The 23,907-nt window shown below is 36.0% G+C and overlaps 1 protein-coding gene across 1 annotated transcript in view; it reads right to left on the reverse strand.

The window, feature by feature from the left end:
* The window catches only part of LOC115210881 (focadhesin), a 321,641-nt gene that overhangs the window by 48,670 nt on the left and 249,064 nt on the right, over nt 1-23,907 (reverse strand). Inside the window, exons 29-30 of the mRNA XM_029779651.2 lie at nt 14,160-14,237; nt 459-630 (exon numbers count right to left, since the gene is read on the reverse strand). Coding sequence (XP_029635511.1) covers nt 459-630; nt 14,160-14,237 — 250 coding nt within the window. The remainder of the gene's footprint in view (nt 1-458; nt 631-14,159; nt 14,238-23,907) is intronic.

Below are 23,907 nucleotides of genomic sequence, written 5' to 3' on the forward strand. Positions count from 1 at the left end.
AGTGATTATGAAGTGTCAAGCTGAAACCTCAAGATAGAAAGTGAAAGTAAGTGAAAAATGAATAAAGAAAAATGTGTAACAAGATATTAATGATGAAACAAATGAAAGATAGAGCCACGAAAGAGAGTTTGTAGGCAGAAGGTACATGTGTAACTTACAAGAACTAGCCTTTAATTTTGACATAGTGAAATAGAGCGCCAGAGGTCACGCCATGCAAGTTATGCCAGCATGGAAGATGGTTGTTAAAAGGTGCTGGTTGATGATGCTTATGATAATGATGACAATAAAGGTTTTCTCATAATCCCACCTGTTTTTTTCTGTCTTCTCTTTCTTTTTTTTAGTTCTGTTTCTCAGATTGTTGTTGCAAAATAATATATAAAGACTTTTTTCACACGTATACTTTTGGAGTCTATAGATTTTTTTGTTGTCATTTTAAAAATAGCAAGATTAATAGTTACCACTTGATTTTACTTCTGATACTGTAGAATTTGCCAAATAGGCATGACCTAACATCCAAGCAGAACAACATTGTATCCCAACTTCTTCCTGACTTTTCAAAACAGTTTTCACCAATTGAATTATGGTTGCTGGATTAACAACATTGCTACACAATGAAGGAATGGTTTGTATCTGAGATTAAAAAAAAATAAAAAATTGCAATTACACATTTAATGAAAATCACATAGAACACACAATAAAAGTAATTTCATATTTTTCAATAGTTTGTCTTTCATGCAATGTCCTAATGAAGAACTGAAACTTTCTTAAAAAATATTTTGATGCCATTTTTGTAAATTTGATTAAAGTATTTCTATTTCCAAAAGATAAATGCGACAAGTCATTGGGTTGATAATGTACTGTCTAGCAGGTGGGTCATGGTTCATGTCCAATCCACACTAGCATGATATACCATGCAGTGGGCTCTTAACTTCTTTATGGAGTCATAGGAATGCTGTGAAGACATACAGTGCACCTTGGACATTTTATACCTGAAGGAGCCTATCCCTCTCCAGGTCTAACAACTGATTTTTTTTCAGAAAGAAACCAAAAGACAAACACAGATTGAGAAAAAGGGAAAACTCAACCCCAGTACAGGATTTATACTTTATCAATTAAAAAAAAAAAAATAAAGGTGATCTGAGTGGGATTTGAACTCAGAGAACAGATAATCAAAATGATCATCACAGAACATTCAGTCTGCTACTCTAATGACTCTGCTAACTGGCTGCCAGGCAGTTTCCAACAACTCAGTGTACTCAGCTGAAAATAATTAATATTGGCTAAATAAAACTCCAATCATTAATTATACATGCAATATTTTTGCACACATTAATTGAAAAATGTCAATTATGCATGCATTAATTATACATACATTAATTACACAAGAGACTTATATAGTTACTGTGTGTTGTTGCTGTGTAACTTCACAACAACTGATTGAGCAGAGCCATGATAGGCATTCCAGCCATGATCATCCCATCTACTTTAGTAAAGTCTATCTAGGACTACATCATCCAATGTACTCTTTCTTTTAAAGATAGTTGGGTGTTATATATCCCATAGGTTGAATGAACTACATAGAGGTTTTAAATTGTTTGTTGGCCATGCAAATTTACTCAAATATAATTTTATTGCAGCATGGAGAGACACGGTTTTATAAACTTAATCTATTGCCTGGTTTAATACCAGCACCTGGTCCTAGAATACACTTTGCTGAAAGCATTTGGGCCAGGGCCCTATTATGAGAATGACTTCCTCCCACTGGTCTCAGAGGCCTTGAAAAATGTAATTGTTGCCATACTTCCTGCTCTAAGTCATGCAAAAACAAAAGGAGTAAAATAAAGATATTTGAGATTATCATTACTTCTAAGAAACATGATCCCCAATCATATAAAAAAAAAACAAACTCAGATATAAAAGACTTTATTTCAAAACCTGGCACCACTAATGACTCCTGTTATAAATTTGTAAAATATGTAAGGCACATGTATGGCTGCATGGTTGAGAAGTTTGTTGTTTGCTTCTCAGTCACATGGTTTCAGATTCAGTCCTACTGATGGGCATTTGGGTTAGTGTTTTCTACTATACAATATCTCCAGGTTGGCCAAAGCCTTGCAAATAAATTTGGCAGAGAGAAACTGAAAGAAAACTGCTGTATGTGTATGTGTGTGGTGTGTGTGTGTATCTATAATATAAAATCCGTTCTGTCTGTTTGTGTGTGTGTCTACTAGGATCTCGGGCATCCTCCATCCGATTGTGCTCAAATTTGATATATAGATACCGATGGTATCAGGGTGTATATAAGTCTTGAAACAATTACAAAAATCGATTCCAGGAGAGAGTGTGATCGATAAAGCCGTGGGAACGTGCATTTGTATGCGCAAGTACATCAGTTGAAATCCGTCTTTTGCTGGTGTTTCAAATTTAGGTTAAATCAGTGTTTCTCAAAGGGGAGGCCTATGGGACGGTCGGACAAGTTGGTTTGAGAAAATTTGGTTTAAATGTTTGAAAACTCAGCACCGGCCATTGGATAGGGGGTGTTTTGCCCGTATATATATATTATTTAATAAACATAATATATGTTTTTTATTAAGTAACTAGAAAAAGTTGCTTTGGTGGTATTTTTTTCACCAAATAATTGAACTACTGAGAAGGTTTATGAGTAGCATGGCAATCTATGTTTCTGATTAACCTAGGAACAGAAAACCAAACTGAAGGTTGGTTATTGTGGAGGTCGTTGCACTTTAATGATTATGGAATACATAGGTTTGCAAGCAATGCAAAGCAGAGCTACTGAAGTGTTTTGGGAGTAGATTATGAATATGCATTATCTTGTAGCTTCACGTTTTTGGTAATGTGATTGTTTATTTTTAGATTGACATAGCAAGGTACATGTGAAAAGTCAGATCTGGTTGACTAGAAGATAAGACAGAATATTTTGGGTGGATACGGCTGGTTAAAATAAGATTCCAAAAGATGTGGCTCTTTTTATATTTACAGACTACACTGATGGTAGATTAAACATCAAGTTTAATGATGAATAAATTAAATGTTTGATCAACAGAATCTACATTTCGCATTGACTATATCATATTCTAAGTGGTTGAGTATTCCACAGACATTTGTAACTTTCATATATCTGTCTTCAGCAGAATCTGTGTAATACTGGAACTTTAAAGATTTGTAGGTGCGTGATACTTCGTTATGCAAACACAATATACTATGAAGTATACTAAATGTTTCCATAAGTCAGTACTATGTTTTATGTGGAGGTGTGTGGCTTAGTGGTTAGGGTGTCAGCATCATGATCGTAAGATTGTGGTTTCGATTCCTGGACCGGGCGACGCGTTGTGTTCTTGAGTAAAACACTTCATTTCACGTTGCTCCAGTTCACTCAGCTGGCAAAAATGAGTAATGCTGTGATGGACTGGCGTCCCGTCCAGCTGGGGAACACATATGCCATTGAAACTGGGAAACCGGGCCCATGAGCCTGGCTAGGCTTTAAAAGGGCGCATTTATTAATTATTTTTTTTACTATGTTCTACTACATCAGCAGTGCATCTTACATTATTTTTGTTATGGTTGTTTCTACAGAGATTCTACAGAAACTATACCCAGCACTGATATTTGCTATAACATTTCATATCAAGACATCAGATGTAAACAAACAATGAGATTGGAGACAGAAGTGGGTAATGAGTATATATGCCATATTTTTTGGGTTGTTGCCCCTTCAGCACTCATCTAACCTACTCTTGCCTCTGAACACATTGCATATATAGCTATCTCATACAGTGGTGTTAAGTTATTGGATATACCAATTTACATATTAGACACATTCCTGGAACAGGTATGTAAACCTTAAAGATTTGTAGGTGCATGGTACTTCATTACACAAATATAATATACTATGAAGTATACTAAATGTTTTTATAAGTTTGTAGCTCATTCTACTGCATTAGCAGTGCTTCTTACGTTCTAAAAACATTTAGTGTCTGAAGTTATATCGTTTCCACTGCCAACATCAGCATATTAATGTCCTCTGTTTCATGTTAACATGAGTTAGATGGAATTTGTTGAGGCCAATTTTCTTTATTTCATGTCATTTTTTTTTGTTCCAAACGCCTGCTTAATAATGACAAAATTAACTCAAAAGAGGGCAGTGTTTCAACAAATGTATAGTAACAAAAACGTTAACTTGTTTCGATACCAAGCTGGCTAATATTGTCCCCAGCTCTATGATAAAAGCTTTGTTTTAAAATGATCTAAATTAAAGCCTTCCATCAAAATTTCATGTTAATCTATGTCCCAGATGCCAGTTTAACCCTTTTGTTACCGTATTTATTTTGAGATGCTCTGTGTTTCTTTCAATTATTTTAAATATAACAAAGAATTTAGTAAAATAACTTAGTTATCATTAAGCCAGTGTTAAGAACATAAATTGTGACTAAGGTTTGGTGCAAGATTTTAATTCAGAACTCTTGAAAACAAAACATTTGTATTACAGAGCCAGAGGCGGTTTCAGCTGGGTTGGTAACAAAAGGGTTAATAATCCTTTCTACTCTAGGCACAAGGCCTGAAATTTAGGAAAGGCAACTAGTTGATTACATTGATCCCAGTGTTTCACTGGTACTTAATTCTTGACCCTGAAACCTCAGCAGAATTTGAACTCAGAAAATAGCGGCAGACGAAATACTGCTAAGAATTTCACCTGGCGTGCTTACGATTCTACCAGCTTACCACCTTAAACACCAGTTTGATAATGATAAAGTAATTTTACTAGATTTTTCGTTGTTTTCAAAATTAAATGTACAAATAAATAACATTAACTTCAATTGTTAGACTATTTGTTATTTACAAATAGGTTATGTTTACATATAAAGATTAAATATGTTTGTTTAATGTATTGCATATAATTTCTGTATGCATATTTATTCACAATAACCACTCTAGCTTTCTATTATTTCTATTATTAAATCTTCACTGTCAACCTCATATTTTAATGTAAACTACTTGAAGCCAATAATAGTTTGTTTATGTTTTACATAAGGAGATATATTCTTTGTAACTTTGGCAGTTGAGAGGTTAGATAAAGAATCTCTGAGGAATCTTTAGGAAGACAGAACTAATTTAGAAGATCTACGTTCTTGGTTATATTTTTACAGTAATATTTTTATTAAAAGTACTGTATATGATTTCTGGCTAAACATTCATAAACAATAGGCATAGGAGTGGCTGTGTGGTAAGTAGCTTGCTTACGAACTGCATAGTTCTGGGTTCAGTCCCACTGCGTGGCACCTTGAGCAAGTGTTTTCTACTATAGCCTCAGGCCGACTAAAGCCTTGCGAGTGGATTTGGTAGACGGAAACTGAAAGAAGCCCGTCGTATATATGTGTATATATATATGTATGTATGTGTGTGTATATGTTTCTGTGTCTGCCCCCCCCCAACATTGCTTGACAACCAATGCTGGTGTGTTTACGACCCTGTAACTTAGCGGTTCAGCAAAAGAGACTGATAGAATAAGTACAAAGCTTACAAAGAATAAGTCTTGGGGTTGATTTGCTTGACTAAAGGTGGTGCTCCAGTATGGCCACAGTCAAATGACTGAAACAAGTAAATAAAAAATTTAAAAAATAACCAGTGTTGGTACATTTATCTCATGTATGAATGTGTGTGTATGTATTCATGTAAGTATGTATGTACAAACTGGTACTCCATCTGTTATGACAGTGAGTGTTCCATTTGATCTGGTCAATGGAACAGCCTACTCATGAAATTAATGTACAAACGGCTGAGCATTCTGCAGATATCCATACACTTAACATAGTTCCTAGGGAGATTCGGTGTGTCACAGAATGTAACAAGGCTGGTCCTTTTAATTACAGGTATGACTTATTTTTGGCAACATGAAATAAAGTTGTTTTGCTGAAGGAAGCAATGTGCTGCCACAAATCAAACTCATGGAACTTATGATCATGAGCTGAATAATCTAATTCATGCACATTCCTGTATACACATACACACATATGTATATGGAGGCATGGCTGTGTTGTTAAGAAGTTCACTTTTGGATTCAGTTCCACTGCACAGTACCTTGAGCAAATATCATCTGTAAAAGCCTTCAACCAACTAATGTATAGATGGGAGACGAAAAATGTGTCTGACCTCATAATGAATGAATGACTACACACACACAAACATATGTATGTATATATATACATATATGATGGCTTCTTACAAATCAATCCACCAATGCTACTCACAAAGCTTTGGTTGACCCCTGGGCTATAGTATAAGACACTTGTTCAAGTACCATAGAGTGACATACATCCCTTTAACCATGTGGTTGAGAAGCAAAGTTTATATCCCACAGTGTATGTATTTTGTGTCTTTCCTTACTTCACTACTTGAAAAATTGGAGTTGGTTTGTTTGTGTCCCCATAAATTAGCTGTTTGGCAATAAGAGACTGCTGAAAAGAAGTTCTGGAATTGATTTGTTCAGTTAAACCGTTCGAGATAGTGTTCCAGCATGGCCACTGACAGTCCAATGACTAATACAAGTAAAAACACGCATACACACAACACACACACATATATATATATATATATATATATATATATATATATATACGCATACATAAATGTATGTATGTATGTGTGTGTGTGTGTGTAATGTAACAGTTTGACTCAGTTACATGCAAAGAACAATAATAAGATCTGATGTCATTTCCGAATCAATAACACAATGATTCAAGTTTACCAATAAAAGCTCAACATTTAGAAGCCATTTTGAATTTGTCTTATTTCCTGTCATTTGATCTCCTGTTACTTGTTGTTATAACAGTTTGACTTGTTCCCAAGTAACTCTCACCAAAACAGTAGAGTATCACTTTCTTTCATTTGTCCACACACTCATATATACATACATACTAGTTTCCGTGATCTGCACAGTTGTTCCTCCAATGGTCCCTGTCCTACATTGCCGACTTCAACTTCATCATTTAGCATCCACTCTTCCAGGCTTGACAGAATTTCTTGAAACAGATCTACAGTTGGATAACCAACTGTTTTCAAGCAAGGTAATGTTTTCTCATGGCCAGACATTTTTTTTTTTTGCAGGAGAGTGGAAACCAAGGATACTGTCTGCATGATGGTGATACTCATTTACAACTGTTATGTGATGTCAAAGCAAGAGAACAGACACACACACATCAACATCATTTTATGCACATTTTTACCTTGCTTTCACAAAAGCATGCAGTGATAAATTCTCACTTTGAATATTCACACAACTCAGTACTCAGCTTGCTTCTGTTTGTTATAGTCCTCTAAGCATGACAGAGGAGTTTACTGTTGATAGTCGGTGGAAAGTTCTGTATGCTAATGACCTTGTCCTTATGGCAGAATACGTGAAAGACATGGAGAAGAAATTCCAGTTAGAGAAGCAAAACCTGGAACAGAAAGGCCTGAAAGTAACCAAAACTTAACAAAAACTAGAATTATGGTAAATAAACACATTCTGCTGCTATCTCGGGGAAATCGTGGTTTGCAGGTGCAGAAAAGTAGTTAGACACTCTGTACAGTGTGCCCAATGTAAACAATGGATATATAAGCAGTGTAGTGGGGTCACGCATAGGCCAAGAACAAAGATTACCCACATAAGCAGTTGGTATATAGGGGCATTAAAAATGAAGTGCACTGGGAAAATATATTTTAACTACTCAGAAGGTTCCTTAGAAGTAGTCAATAGTGTTTGCTACCAAAATGATATAATTAGTACAGGTGTGCTGAAAGCATAGTAGCTAGAAAAAGAATGGGGAGGGAAAAAGTTCAGGGTGCCACTCCCTCTAGAAATGAACTCTCCCTCAGAGAGTAGGCTGCTCCATTGATCAGATCAACTGGAACACCCACTGCTATAACAGATGGAGTACCAGTATGTACATGTATACTTACATGCATATGTGAAGTGTGAGGTATTGAAACCTGGGCCCTGATTACAAGGATTTGCAAAGGTGAGAAAGAAAAGAGGTGAGTATGCTTTTGTTGGATGTGTAATGTCTGTATGCATAAATGATGCAGTACAAATGATCCCGGAAAAAAAAAAATATATATAAGATGAATCAGATGTATGTTGCATATGTGATGCATATGGATTATAACAGTTGCATAAAAAAAATCCTGAGCACTCAAAGTTGATGGTGCCTGTGGCAGACTTGTAGCTCTGAACACTCAAGAGATTCCGCTCCCCATGGTTTGAAAAGTCACCTCAACTTCTGATTCTGGCACCACATCAGCTTGTTTCTACTATCGTCTTTCCCCTTCACTTTCTTCTTCAGGACTTTCTAAGCTTCATTCTCTTTTTTTCAATACATCAAAATATCTGTGATTTTGTGTGCTTTGTACAGCTATACATTTCATAGCTGGATACCGATATGGTTAAGTGTACATGTTCATTGTATATATACATGTGTGGTTATTCATACAGCTTTTACTGTGCTCTCTTTACTACTTTTGGTTGTTGTTCTTTTCCTCGTTAATGTCTCTCTCTCCTTTCCCACCTTTCAGATCTTCTCCGCTTCTCTCACATCTCCCTCTTCAGTCACTTCCTACAACCAACAATAATTTTGTTTTTCCCCCCACTTCTCTTATGTTAACTCTGGTTGCAGCCTCTCCATCTCACATTCACAAGACCAATCCCTGACTCACACCCTTCAACTCTTTTACTTTGTAGGTGAATCCACCAAACTTATCTCCACCACAGCTGCAAAATATTTTGACTCTGACATCCCCAATGATGATGGCCTTTCAGCCCTTAACACTACCCCTTAACCCTTTTATTGCTGTATTGATTTTGAGATGCTCTGTTTCTTTCAACTACTTTAAATATAACAAAGAATTTAGTAAAATAGCTTAGTTATCATTCAGTTGGTGTTAGGAACGTAAAGTGTGACTAAGGTTTGGTGGAAAATTTTAATTAAAATCTTATGAAAACAAAACATTTGTACTCAGAACCAGAGCCGGTTTCAGCCGGGTTGGTAACGAAAGGGTTAATTTTCCATAAACACTTGAGGTGGCAGAGCCCTAAATCCTTACAGAAATCTGCATGCCAAATTAGAAGACTACTGCCATTGTTTACCAGACAAACAGCACCTTTCACTTTTTCTGTTATTTGTTGAAGGGTAAAAGACCCAAATATTAGACATTCCATTTTTTTCAGACAGTTGGAGTTATTGACATTCTAAGAATTCTCCTTTGGAATAATGGTCGTTGACACATACCCTCTCCCTATCAGTACTTTGGGTTTTGGAATTACCATCAGTTTGGCACATAACTAATTCTGTCAATTCCTCATGCAAGAATTACCTGTCCATACTCTGCTTGCAGAGACAAACAAATGCTAAAACACTGGAAATGATTATCATTACAGTAGTGGTGGGGGTAATGATTATAATAATAAAGATGATGTTTATGATGATGATGATAGAAATGAAGATGATGTGGATAGTGATGGTGGTGACAGCAATGATAATGATAATTATGACGCATATTAGTGACAATGATGATGATATTGAAAGTGATAATGATGGTGATGATAATGACGGTAGTGATGGTGATGACGATGATAACAACTGTGATTAATATTTGCCAATTCTTGAGCAAAGGGTGACTGGCATTAATAATCTATCATTGTCAGTATCCCAAACAGAAACCATAATTAATAGACAACAAATAAATTGGAAAATTTTATTGTTTTATAGCTAATTAATTATAACGGTATCTGTGGTGAGATGAAATACAAATGATAAAACTTGTGCAAGTTGAAAACAAGACGACTGTAAAGCATTCGAGCCAGGTCGTCTGCTGCTGGAGAGGACCGATCAGGTAAAGGACCTGGGTATCTTGGTGGATTCCTCCTTTTTGCCTTCGGTCCAGTGCGTCCAGGCTGCCAACAAAGCACACGGAATTCTGTTCTTGATTCGACAGTCATTCGGAATGCTCACAGCAGCCATATTTCTACTGCTCTATGTCACGCTGGTGAGACCCATATTGGAATACGGGATTCAAGCCTCTTCTCCTCAAAGACATACAGCATCTCGAAAGAGTCCAGAAGCTGGCTACCCGCATGGTTCTTGTTCTGAAGAATTTGTCTTATGAAGAAAGGCTGAAGACGCTCGACCTTTATTCTCTAGAAAAACGATGACGCCATGGAGATCTCATTCTTGCTCACAACATCATAAGCGGAAAGTGTAACCTCTCGAAAGAGCTGTTCTTCACTCCTGCTCCAGAGTGTCGGCTGTGGGGTCATTCTGAAAAGCTCTATCTGCGACGATTTCATCTCAATCGAAGGAGAGGGGCTTTCTCCGTCCGGGTTGCGGATCGGTGGAATAAGCTGCCAGATGAGATGGTGAAGATGCCGACGACCGCTCGGTTCAAAGTCTCCCTTGACCTCAAGTGGCCTGAACTATGTACATGATCACCACCCTGTACATAACTCCATGTCCCCCTACATGGCCTTGCTTTTTGCTTTTTGAGCCAAAAAATTAACTAACTAACTAAAACAAGAAAATATACACATTATAATATTAAAACCATGTAAAATCATAGAAATACACCCACATATATATATATAGATAATTATACACATGCATGCACAGAAACACACGCAATATATTTGTGTTCTTTATTCTGTTATTCTTTTATTGTTTCAGTCATTTGACTGCAGCTGTGCTGGAGCACCGCTTTAAAGGGTTTTAGTCGAAGAAATCGACCCCAGGCCTTATTCGATTGGTCACTTTTGCTGAAACGCTAAGTGATAGGGAGGTAGACACACCACCATCGGTTATCAAGCAATGGCGAGGGTACAAACAGATGAAAAGACACACATATGTAAATATATAGTAGGCGCAGGTGTGGCTGTGTGGTAAGAGGCTTGCTTTCCAACCACATGGTTCTGGGTTCATTCCCACTGCATGGCACCTTGGGCAAGTGTCTTCTACTATAGCCTCGGGCCAACCAAAGCCTTGTGAGTGGATTTGGTAGACGGAAACTGAAGGAAGCCTGTCATATATATGTATATATATATATATATGTATGTGTGTGTATATGTTTGTGTGCCTGTGTTTGTCCCTCCAACATTGCTTGACAACCGATGGTGGTGTGTTTACGTCCCCATAACTTAGTGGTTCAGCAAAAGAGACCGATAGAATATGTACTAGGCTTACAAAGATTAAGTCCTGGGGTCGATTTGCTCGATCGACTAAAGGTGGTGCTCCAGCATGGCTGCAGTCAAGTGACTGAAATAAGTAAAAGTGTAAAAGAGAGTATAGCCTCAGGCCAACCAAAGCCTTGTGAGTGGATTTGGTAGATGGAAACTGAAACAAGCCTGCCATATGTACAATTTGTTTGACTAAAGCCAATGCTCCAGCATGGCCACAGTCAAATGACTGAAACCAGTAAAAGAAAAGAATATATAGACATATATGTTGGGCTTTTTTCAGTTTCCATCTACCTAATTCACTCACAAAGCTTTGGTTGGCGTGAGGTTAGAGTGGAAGACACTTGCCTAATGTGTCTTGAAGTGAAACTGAACCTGGAACCATGTGTTGGGAAGCAAGCTTCTTACCACACAGCCACATCTATCTTTTATCTTTTACTTGTTTCATTCATTAGACTGCAGCCATGCTGGGGCACTGCCTTGGGGAATTTTAGCCAAAGTAATGGAACCAGTACTTATTTTCTTCTTAAGCCTGTTACTTATTCTAGCAGTTTCTTTTACCCAACCACTAAATTATGGAGATGTAAACACACCAACACCAGTCACAATGGTGGTGGGGGGAAAACACAGACACAAAGGCACACACACACACACACACACACACTGGCTTCTTTCAATTTCTGTTTACGAAATGCACTCAAAATGCTTTCGGCAGCCTGAGGCTGTAGTAGAAGACATTTGCCAAAGGTGCCACACAGTAGGATTGAACCCAGAACCATGTGGTTGGTAAGGAAACTTCTTGTCACACAGCCATGCCTGCATCTAAAAGGACTCACATGAAGCAAAACAAAAGTAGTCAGTATAAATATAATCTGAAATACACACACACACACACACACACACACACTTTCACATATTTGTATGTGTGTGAGTACTCTTGTCTTAACATCACATGATGGTTGAAAAGAAGCAGTTTGTCATACAAACAATGTTCATTTTCAGTGTTCTATGAAAAAGGAAAAAAAACCCACCATGACTGGTTATAGAGAAATATTACTGGTTTGGAAACAGGCAGGAGTTGGTGAGAGGAAGAGCATCCAAATATTGAAACTCTGCATCAACAAATTCCATTTGTTCCAACAAGCATGGAAAATAGACATTAAATGATGATGATATATGTATGTGTGTATGTGTGTGTGTGTGTTTGTGTCTCTTTGTTATGACATTGTATGATAGCTGTAAATGGGCATCACTATCACACAAATGGTGTCATTTATTTCCAGTCTTCTGTAAAAAGAAGTCTCCATAGAAAATCTGCCTCTGTAAACTCCAGCCAAATCAAGCAAGCATAGAAAAGTGGAAGTTAAGATGATAATGAGGTTAATGATAATATGCACATGTTTGTCACATCCTCTACATTCCTCTTGCCTTTCCATTTGTGTTACAAGTATACTTTTTCTTGAGATGGTGTGGACTTTGGTAGAGTGTGTGGCAAAGAATGATGAATGTGCCTGATATCCCTGGTCCATTGTCATAAGGATGGGTATAATCATAATCACCCTGAAATATGATATGATATACATATATATATATATCATCATCATCATCATCATTGTTTAACGCCCACTTTCCATGCTAGCATGGGTTGGAAGATTTGACTGAGGTCTGGCGAACCAGATGGCTGCACCAGGCTCCAATCTGATCTGGCAGAGTTTCTACGGCAGGATGCCCTTCTTAAGACCAACCACTCCGAGAGTGTAGTGGGTGCTTTTACATGCCACCGGCATGAGGGCCAGTCAGGTGATACTGGCAATGGCCATGCTCAAATAGTGCTTTTTATGTGCCACCTGCACAGGAGCCAGTCCAGCAGCACTGGCAACGACCTCGCTTGAATGTTTTTCCACGTGCCACCAGCACAAGTGCCACTAAGGCGACGCAGGTAACGATCATGCTCGAATGGTGCTTTTTACATGCCATCGGCATGGAAGCCAGTTTGTTGCTCTGGCAAAAATCATGCTCAGATGGTACTCTTAGTGCTCCACTAGCACAGATGCCAGTCATCGAATTTGATTTCAATTTCGATTTCACTTGCCTCAACAAGTCTTCGCAATACCAGTGTCATGTAACTGCTGTGCTTGTGATGACCTGTTGAGCCAAGTGAAATTGAAGTAATGGCCAATACCAGTGGTGTCTGACTGGCACCCATGCTAGTGGCATGTAAAAAGCACCATTTGTGTGTGTTGGGCCTCATGAAGGCAGTGACAGGTGACTGAAACCTTTGACGATATACTGTGATTGTGTAGACCTCTCAAGCTAAGTGAGACCATAGTCATGATCAATGTTGGTATCAGGTCAATGGCACCTGTGCCAGTGGCACATAAAAAACACCCACTACACTCTTGGAGTGGTTGGCGCTAAGAAGGGCATCCAGACATAGAAACCTTGTCAAATCAGATCAGAACCTGGTGCAGCTCCCCAGCTTACCAGTTTTCAGTCAAACCGTCCAATCCCTGCCAACATGGAAAACGGACAAAATCCACTATTACTGATATAATGAAACAGTAGCTGAAAAATCACTCATGCTCAGATAAGCCAGCAGGAGGTTGAATAAAAAAATTTTTATGCATGACAGAAATGATATTAGTTTAAAATAGTAATCTGTGTATCATGCTTAAAGCAGATACATCACTGAAAGCATACTTAACTGTGGTATTCATTCTGAAAGATATATATATATATATATATATATATATATATATATATATACTGCAAAACTGTATATAAAGCAAACTTCTTCATCGTTAGGTAAGAGTTTGTAAAATAACTTATTTTCTTTCATTTTAAATGAAAAGACTTTGAAATGGATGAACTCGTAGCTAGAGCTAAAGGCAGTTACAACAATATTGATATCAAAATGGTTAAGGAATTTTAAGATACTTACATTGATCAGGCTTCTTTCAGAGCCAATTAGTGCCATTAAAGCTCCAAGTGCTGATACTCGCTCCAGTGTAGGTGTGTCCTAAATACAAATATAAATAATTAATAACTGTTATATACTTGTGATATATATTTTCACAAAGCATTTTACTTATGATTTAATTGAATGTCCTCTGAATATATGTAGTCATCAATAACCATTTAAAACAATAAAAATACTGTTTCCTTACACCCTAGTTTTGATTATTCTTTTCTGTGTGACAGCAAACATGACATACAAAGAGCTACATCAATTAGTAATAAATTTTATCTTGTAAAAATTCATTATGAATTTACAAAGTCATCGCTGAGACAATCTTGTAATTAATATTAAAGCAAATTCTAACAATATGGTGCAAACATTTCTTAACTGAATTGCTTTTCTGAAGAATTACAATAACTATCTTAAACCAATCTCAACAGCTTGTTTCAAGGTACCCTTCTCAATCATGCCTGAAGAAGATTTAAATTCCTTGAGCAATTTTGTTGCTTAGATTTTTCTTTTTCTCATAAATAATTCATTAACCAATAACTTTACCCAATCCCATACAGATAATGCAGTTCACTGGTTCTGTTCTTGATTTAAATTCAATTCCAGCAGGCATGATCAACAAGAAATATTTCTATGCTGACCAGTTTTTATCTGACAAATTCAAAAGCATTCTATTCCTATTGATATTAAACCATCTAAACCGCCCCTGAATCTATGATACTAAATTCCTGCTTTAAATTAAAGGCTCCCCTCAAAATTTCATGTTTACTCATGTCCCCAAAACAAGCTTAATGATGACAAGGTTATTTTACTAGACAAAATGGAATAGGCAGGCAAGGGGAGACACATGGGACAGAGAGTTGCTGATGAGGTCACAGAGTGTGTGACAAAAGTACTTTCATGGACAAATAAACTAAAAAAAAAAGAAAAAAACTAATAAAACTAAATTGAAGATCAAAGAAATAGTACATGTGTTTAATTGGCAATAAATGAAAATCTCCAAGTATAACAATATCTGTTTCAACGAAAGTTTTCACATCACGAATCTTGCAAAACAAATGCATAAACATATTTTACTAGATTTTTCAATATTCTCAAATTGAATTCAAGCAAAAGCAGTGTATTTCAACATAAACAGGGTAAGAAAACGATTAAAGTGACTGACGTTAAAAATCTCTCACAAGATATGGATTGACACTAAGTTATTGCAAAGAGATATTTGCCTAAGATGACACCCAGCAGGACTGAACCCAGGACCTTGTGATTACAAAACAAATTCCTTAACTATTTAGTCATACTATGTTGTTACACATTGCATCACAGCTATGCTACATGCATACACACACACATATGAATAAATATAGACATTTCATATATATATATATATATATGTAATATAAATTTAATTAGAGGATATGTTAACTTTGTGAAGGGATGGTTACATCCAAGGAAATACTGGTTGAATACCTAGTATTTTGGGGGAATGAAATTCCCTGAAAACAATAGGTATATATAAAGCATATAGTTTATATTCATTTAAAAGAAGAAAAGAAAATGGGGATAAGGAAGTTGATAACTGTTTATTATTAACAAATTGGTCATCTTTGCTTCTTATAGCTGTTTCAATTAATACTAAGTAATCTAATTACAAATTTGTACATTAAATTTACATTTATGTGACATGAGTATGATTTCATCAGAGGGAAAAAAATGTACTTTTGGATGTTATATGAGGGCTTAGCAATTCATTTCAGCAGAGTCTGATGAAATTTTACTCATGTCACATAAATGCAAATCTAATATATAAATTTGTAATTAAATTATTGTGTATTAATTGAAACAGCTGTAAGAAGCAAAAATGACTTATTTGTTATAATAAACAATTATTAACTTCCTTATCTCCATTTTTTTTTCTTCTTTTATATATGCCTAGAAGAAATTTTTTTTGTAGAATGAATTGATCCCAGTACATTATTTTCTTTTAAGCCTGGTACTTACTTGATCATTCCCTTTTGCTGAACCACTAAGTTACAGGGATATAAACACATCAACAATAGTTATCAAGTGGTGGTGAGGGACAAACAAAGACACACACACACTCATACACACATGAGTGAATGGACAAATGAAAGAATGTTTGCATAAAAAGAAAAGGAAACACTATATTCCATCCAAAAATAATGGTGTTTTAAAAACATGAAAAATCTTAACAAAGTTATGGCTGGGAGATAACAGTTTACTTGAAGTAGCTGCCCTCAGTTTCCAACATGGCCTGAAGATGGTTCTAGAACTTGATGCATGAACTCCTCATTGAGTCCCTGGGAAGATCTTTTAATACTTCCTTGATGTTAGCTACAAGCTTGGTCTTAGTGTTTTAGGTAAAGTGTTTGGTGCCTTTCTCAACTGCACCCCACACAGTAACCCATGGGATTACAATTGGAGGAATTAGGAGTGGTTTTAATAAGCTTGTCTCTTAACCCTTTCGTTACTATATTTCTGACCAAATTACACCCCTTATGTGTTTCAATTAATTTCTAACGTAATCATAAATTTTGTCTGGTTTCATTAAACAACTATAACTTTTTTATTTATCAATATATTAATCTGATTTTTGGAAGATAATTTAATGAAATATTCTCAACCAATTCTATACTATAATTTTTGTCACAAAATGACTCTAATTGCAGGTAGATACAGGTAAATTCAACAATATATAAAATTTTGTTCAAACATCGCTATAGAAAATATTAGCTAATATTCAATTGGGTATACAAGAAAATTTTACGATAGAATTTGTTATTCTGGGTAACTTTCTGATACCCATAATAATATTTATGGCAAAATAGTCTTAATTTCATTTAAGGTTGTGGGAAATAAACTATCCTTTCTTTCGTTTTGTTTACATTTAGCGTAACGGTTCGTTTCCGCCGTAATGATTTCAAATAGGCTCAATCGAAAAAGTAAATAGAAATAGCCTAAGGCTTTACTCTCCTGGGAAAGTCTGTGGCTTGGTCCAGTTTCTTCAGAAAAATCACCGAAAGAAACAGTTTTTAAATTTTCACTCCATTCAGGTGCCAATTCATTTTCTTTATCGCTGTCAGAGATCTCGGATTCACTGTTTTCACTTTCGGAAAATGAAACATCAGATTCATTATCAAATACCACATGCTTTTTTTTTTCAGTCATAGAGTTAGATTTATGAAGGTCTTCAGTAGAAAATCCTTCGAATTCTGACTCGCTGCTTGATATAATGAAATTCGTATCCATTTTTTGTCAGAATTACAAATTTTGAAAACACAATGGGAACAAATTTCGGAAAAAAATCTCCCAAAATTCACGGAATTAAAATTACACTTCGATTATTGTACAAAACTGTAGTTGAACTGTTTACGAAGTATAATACGTATTTTCACAAATGTACTAAAGAGATTTGCTCTGATATTCTCGTTTAAATATGAATAGGTAAATTCAGGCAGGTTTGGGCGGTTTGGTAACGAAAGGATTAAAGCCACTCTTAATTTCTCTATAAATTTGAATGCTCTTTTCAAAATACTACCTATCCAACAATGTTGGTTTGAATTTGTAATGACTAATGTATTATCTCACCTGTTTGATAACTGTTTACAGTTTTACCTGAAGATGGTGGATTATATGTTATGATGTAATTCAAGAAAACATCAATAAAATTCTATTGGAACAGTGACTGTAAATTTTAAATCTCATCTATGTTCTCTTATTTTACACCTATGTCAACTCTACGGCTTGAATTGGATTTCATTCTTATATATCTACTGTATCCTACAAATACTTCTGTCCCTCTGTGTGGCATCTTGGGCAAGTGTCTTCTACTTTAGCCCCGGGCCAACTAAAGCCTTGTGAGTGGATTTGGTAGACAGAAACTGAAAGAAGCCTGTCGTATATATATATATATATATATATATATATATATGTGTGTGTGTGTGTGTGTGTGTGTGTGTGTGTGTGTGTGTGTGTGTGTATATGTTTGTGTGTCTGTGTTTGTCCCCCCAACATCGCTTGACAACTGATGCTAGTGTGTTTATGTCCCTGTAACTTAGCAGTTCGGCAAAAGGGATCGATAGAATAAGTACTAGGCTTACAAAGAATAAGTCCTGGGGTCGATTTGCTTGACTAAAGGCAGTGCTCCAGCATGGTCACAGTCAAACGACTGAAACAAGTAAAAGAGTACCCAGCTATTTCTGGCATCCTATGTGTTGATGTACCTAGATTCTATTGAATCCTATACCTAATACACACACACATGTCATACATTTAACATATACACACACATGCATCTATACATTAACTGAAGAACTATCAAAAACTGTGTTATAACACTTGCTGATAAAGGCTGAAATTGGAAATAAGGTGCATCATCTTTTTGTCAAGAATAAAATACTTTGCCCAATAATTCTGACTGTATAGAGCAGAATATGCTAAATTTATTTTTCCTGTATGGATAACTAGATTTATTTTTCTCATGTCAAACACTTTAAACTATCTTTACATTTCTATGTATAATATTCAGAAAATAGAAAGTTTGTATTCCTTAGAGTTCTTTACTAAAGCTAATACATTAAGATAATATTCTTGGTGCATCTACAAAATATTTGTCAATAGCACCGATATTTACAGCCACTTTCTGCATTTAGTTATTAATTCTGAAAGTGAGGCTTTTTGGGTAACATATTGCATTTAACGCAGTAGCAGTATTGAAGCAGTGGCCCTGTTTGGATAACTACTAGAAGGATTCTGTTAAAAAAAATTCTAGTGAAATCTGGCAAGCGTAATATTGAGCTAACACTTCAAAAATATCTGTATTACAATACGGCTAATGAATGCTAAAGACATGCATATGGTGCAGTATATTTTTGCTGGAAACAAAATGTTTTGTCCAGATATTCAAATATACAGAATATGCAGAGTTATTTTACTGTGCACATGTGTGTGAGTGTACACACACACACACACACACACATATATAGCATTTAATATTTTCCTTGAATCAAACACTTAAATCTATCTTTTACATTTCTATGTAGAAAATAGATGAAAATAGAAATTCTTCAAAGTTCTTTGCTAATGTTATTAAGTCAAAACTTTTAGATAATATACATGTTGTGTTCACAAAATATTTGTCAATATCACACAGACATATATCTTTTAGTTGTTACAGTCATTAGACTGCGGCCATCCTGGGGCATCACTTCAAAGAATTTTTAGTCAAACGAGTGAACCCTAATTTTGTTTTTAAACTTGGTTCTTATTCTATTGTCTTGTTTTGCTGAACCGCTAAGTTAGAGGGATGTTAACAAACCAGCATTGTTTGTCAAGTAGTGTAGTTGGGGACAAACAGAGACAAACACACACACACACACACACACAAATGTATATAACAGGCTTCTTTCAGTTTTACATTATTTACATTTGATGGATATTTGTCCACATCTTGTTTGTTGTTAACAGAATGTTTCGGCTGATATACCCTTCAGCCTTCATCAGGTGTCTTAGGGAAATTTCGAACCTGGGTTCTCATCCCTAAGATATTTTTTGATATTATTATTATTATTATTATTACTATTATTATTATTCAGGTCACTGCCAACACTAGTGAAATTGTCATACAACATGCAAGAATATAAACCATGAGGGGACAGCTTTATGCCAGAAGATGAGGGGTAAAAGTATGAGAAAAAGATCCAGAGCAGAATAGGATTGTTGCTGGAGAAGAGCCACGTGATAACTCACATTTCAGAGAAGTTATCAGGTGGAGCAGGAAAGCACAAAAAATGAAACAACCCAAAAAGAAAAGAAAGCAGTGATAGATAGATAGATAGATAGATAGATAGATAGATACATACATACATACATACAAAGAATAAATGATACAGGAGTATGAATTGCTATCTGTTTGTCTGTCTATCTATCAATAAATACACACATACACATTTGTATGGCATGCCAATTATTTTTAGGAACACTGACGTTTTCTGAAGCTGAACTTCTAGTAGCAAAACTAGTTGTTCTTGTAACACAAATTGGAAGATATTTAACTGTGCATATTAAATAACATCTGACTGATTGCAATGATAGAAAGTGGAAGCTAACATCCTGAATGCCCACAGTTTTCCCTATTTACAACTAATCTATATACAGCTTTGTCTTGTCTGACTGAACACAACTTAAAGCTTTCCTAAATCTGAAAAAAAGATAAACACATGCATACATGTATATGTGTATGCATGCGTGCACACACACACATGTATACACAGGTACAAACGTAAGAATGTTTTCTAGACTGATCAATAGTTGGTGGAATGAGAAGAATAAAATATTAGAGCAGCTCTGAATTTGTTACCACTGGGATGCAGTGAAATCATTATCACTGTGTGTTTTGCATCTTATTGGAAAAGTTAATCTCATAACAAGAAAAAGAAAAAAAGAGGTTAGCTGAAATCATGCAAAAGCAGATAACTGAATCATTTTTAATATAAATTCTGTTTCATTTTTGTATGTTTCGCAAGATTTGAAATTGTGTGTAGAAACTGATGCTGTAGTCTAGGAGGGTCATACTGCCAGTATTAACACATGCACTGGTTATGTTTCACTTCAGTCGGTATTACCAGTCAATTAGATAATTCATCATTGATCAAGGGTTTAATCAAATACTCTGTGAAGTCCTTTTATTGCATTCTGTGACTTTATCAGTAACTACATGTTCCCAAGTACTACTCCCTCCTCAGCACTTGTTTCTTGTTTACTGAAGTGCTGAGAAGGAGATAGACATAGTCATTGATAACATCACTGTGTCAAAAAGACTTTGACAGGTTAATCTGTTAACCAATTGATTAATTATCTAATTGATAGATAATAAAACTAAAGTGAAACATAATTAGTGCACATGTTATATTGGCACTATGGCCCTCTTAAACTACAATTTGATTCTACACAACTGCATATAAAACACTAAAACATACATTATAAAGAGTCAATGTAGAACCTCTTTAATTGGTCGCTTGATCTGCAAAAAATAACAGTCAAATATTCCTCAAATTACACTATACACTTTTTTGAAAAGAGAGAGGAAATTGTTTTCTATATAAACTTAGATAAACTTTGTCAACAAAAAAGATTGGACAAGGATAGTCATATGTAGAATGTCTTTGACTAGATCTGTTTGATCAGTGGTGATCTGGGTTTAGTCAATATCAATAACTTATATAGTAAATGATCTCTTCAAAGACAATATGACAATGAAACTCATAGGTAACCTGCATGTATGAACAAATTTAGAAGGTATTATTTGTTAATATATTACCATCATGAGATGCTCCCACTTTATAAGCTCAAAGGTGATCCCACAACAGAGCTTGGGCAAATGTCTTCAACTATAGCAGCCCCAGGTCAAGTAAAACCTTGTAACTGGATTTGATAGATGAAAACTCAATGAAGCCTTTGGTGTGCATGTGTGTGTGTGTAATATGTATGTGTGTTTTGTCCTTGTCTTGGCATTATCTAATGGTTGTGAATGAGCATCATTGTCATACAAGCAATGTTGTTCGTTTTCAGTTTTCCATGGAAATTATGTCTGGCAAAAGGGAAATATTACCTTGCTTCAACATAAATGAGGGTTGATGACAGGAAGGACATCCAGCAGTAGAGAATCTGCCACAAATATTCCATTTGACCCATGCTAGCATGGAAAAATGAATCTTAGAAATGATGATGAAAGGCAAAAGATATTAACACCAGTGAGAAAACTGATAAACTTGTTGCTTTTAACCAAAAATACATTGTCACCATAAACAGTAGCAATGCCAGTGATATCTTGCAAAGCTTTATCAATAGCATGAAGAGTGATTGAAGGGGTCATAGAAGCCTCACCCAAGATGATCAAATCCAGGTTTTGTAAATGATTTGCAAGGTCTGAAGTGGTTGGTACATTACAAATGCTGGGCTCTGTGAGTGGGACAGGAAACTTGAACAAAATATGGACAGTCTTTCCACCTGAGAGTAGTGTAGAGACAATACCTGTCCAAGCACTACTGCACATGTTGCGTTTGTTCCTTTGCAGATAAGAAATTATGATATTAAACATAAGTTTTACCACAATCTCCTGGTGCATCTACATAGAAACAGGACTGGTTGAGCACCTCACCTCTCCTCTTCTTATCTACAGATTCAAGTACATCATTAGCAATCAATTTCTGTTCATCAGTAAGTGTTGCAATACCTGAGTAATCGAGGTCTTCATGATGGTCAAGCTGTGGTACTCCAATAAGTTCAGGCAGCCCAATTACTAAACAATTAATGCCATTCTCTATCAGAATTGCATCAATTGAGTGCAGTGCTATGTTTTCTGCATGTTCTGCATTAAAACCTTGGTGCAAGAAATCTTCAATCATGGATTCCTTGTGAGGGGTCCACATTTGCAGGGTTCATATATGTGCACAGGGCAGCAAACATAACACGCAACTATAAGGGCATCCGACAGGCAGCAGCTTCTAGCAAAGCATGTTCCAGTGTGTCATCGTCTGAGAGAAGACCATATCTCAGGCATGCTGCCTTAACTATTGGCAAGGTTTCTCCTTCTACAGTGTGCAAATCCTGGAAGTTCATGGCACCTGAAACATGCAGCAGCAACATTCACAAGTGAAATTTTTCTGTCTCTAGGGCTCACTATATACATTCTACTGAGGATATTAGTGTTCCTTTGCCTTGAAGTCCATGTTCTAGTGTGTTCATTAAACACATAATATAGCGGAATGTCAGGGTACAAGTGGTTCCTTGCATCATCATCATGCTCATTTAGTTTGAACCATGCAGTTAGGGTAGTGTCATGGTCCCTCTGTGCCTGAGCAGCTTCTGAGCATTGCCTCTGTGAAAGTAAACTCTTTGCTGGTCTTCAAGATGTATTGCAAGTCTGTAGACAATGTGAGATGCGTCATGTAGCTTGAACTCTAACAGTCTCCTCATAGTTTCTGAAGGAGAAACATATCAGCAAGCAAGATAATTAGTAATTTCATCATGAGCTTGATTCTGCTCATGATCTGCTGCTGGGTTGTCTCTTCAACAGAAGCATAGTCATGTCCCTTGCACACATATTTGAAGATATATTTAATGCTTTTCATGGATGAACCAATTTCTACATTAATGTGAGCTCTGTACTTTTTGTCTTCTGTACTCTGGATAGCCAATCAAATTCAGAAGCATTTCATCTCTGTAATTCTTTGGGAATTTCCTTTGACATGAGCCATTTTCTATGCAAGGGGAAGAAGTATTATCTGTTCCACAAGGACTATGTATCATGCATTTTTTTTACTAAATCATGCAAGACTGGATCACCATTGGCATCAAGAATTTCAGCTGTCACGATCCTATCTATGTCATCACTGTTTCTCAGTTTGTCCTCATTTCTTAACACTACAAACATGTGGCAGTGGGGAAGACCTCTCTTCTGAAACTCAATGACATGGACCACTGGCACCCCAAACATGTGTCTATCCTTTATGTCCTTCATAAGTTCTGCAAGGCATGACTTGTACACTTGGGCAACTAAATCTGGCCTATTTTCAGGTGTTTCTCAAGGCACTTCGAGTTGCAAGTGTAAGTGATGAACAAGTCTGGCTTAGCATATTTTGAAACAATTGACATTGCATCTTGAAAATATTGGTGCATATTCCTTGGACTGTCTGTGAATGAG

The sequence above is a fragment of the Octopus sinensis genome, linkage group LG4, assembly GCF_006345805.1.
Source record: "Octopus sinensis linkage group LG4, ASM634580v1, whole genome shotgun sequence".
Taxonomy (NCBI): domain Eukaryota; kingdom Metazoa; phylum Mollusca; class Cephalopoda; order Octopoda; family Octopodidae; genus Octopus; species Octopus sinensis.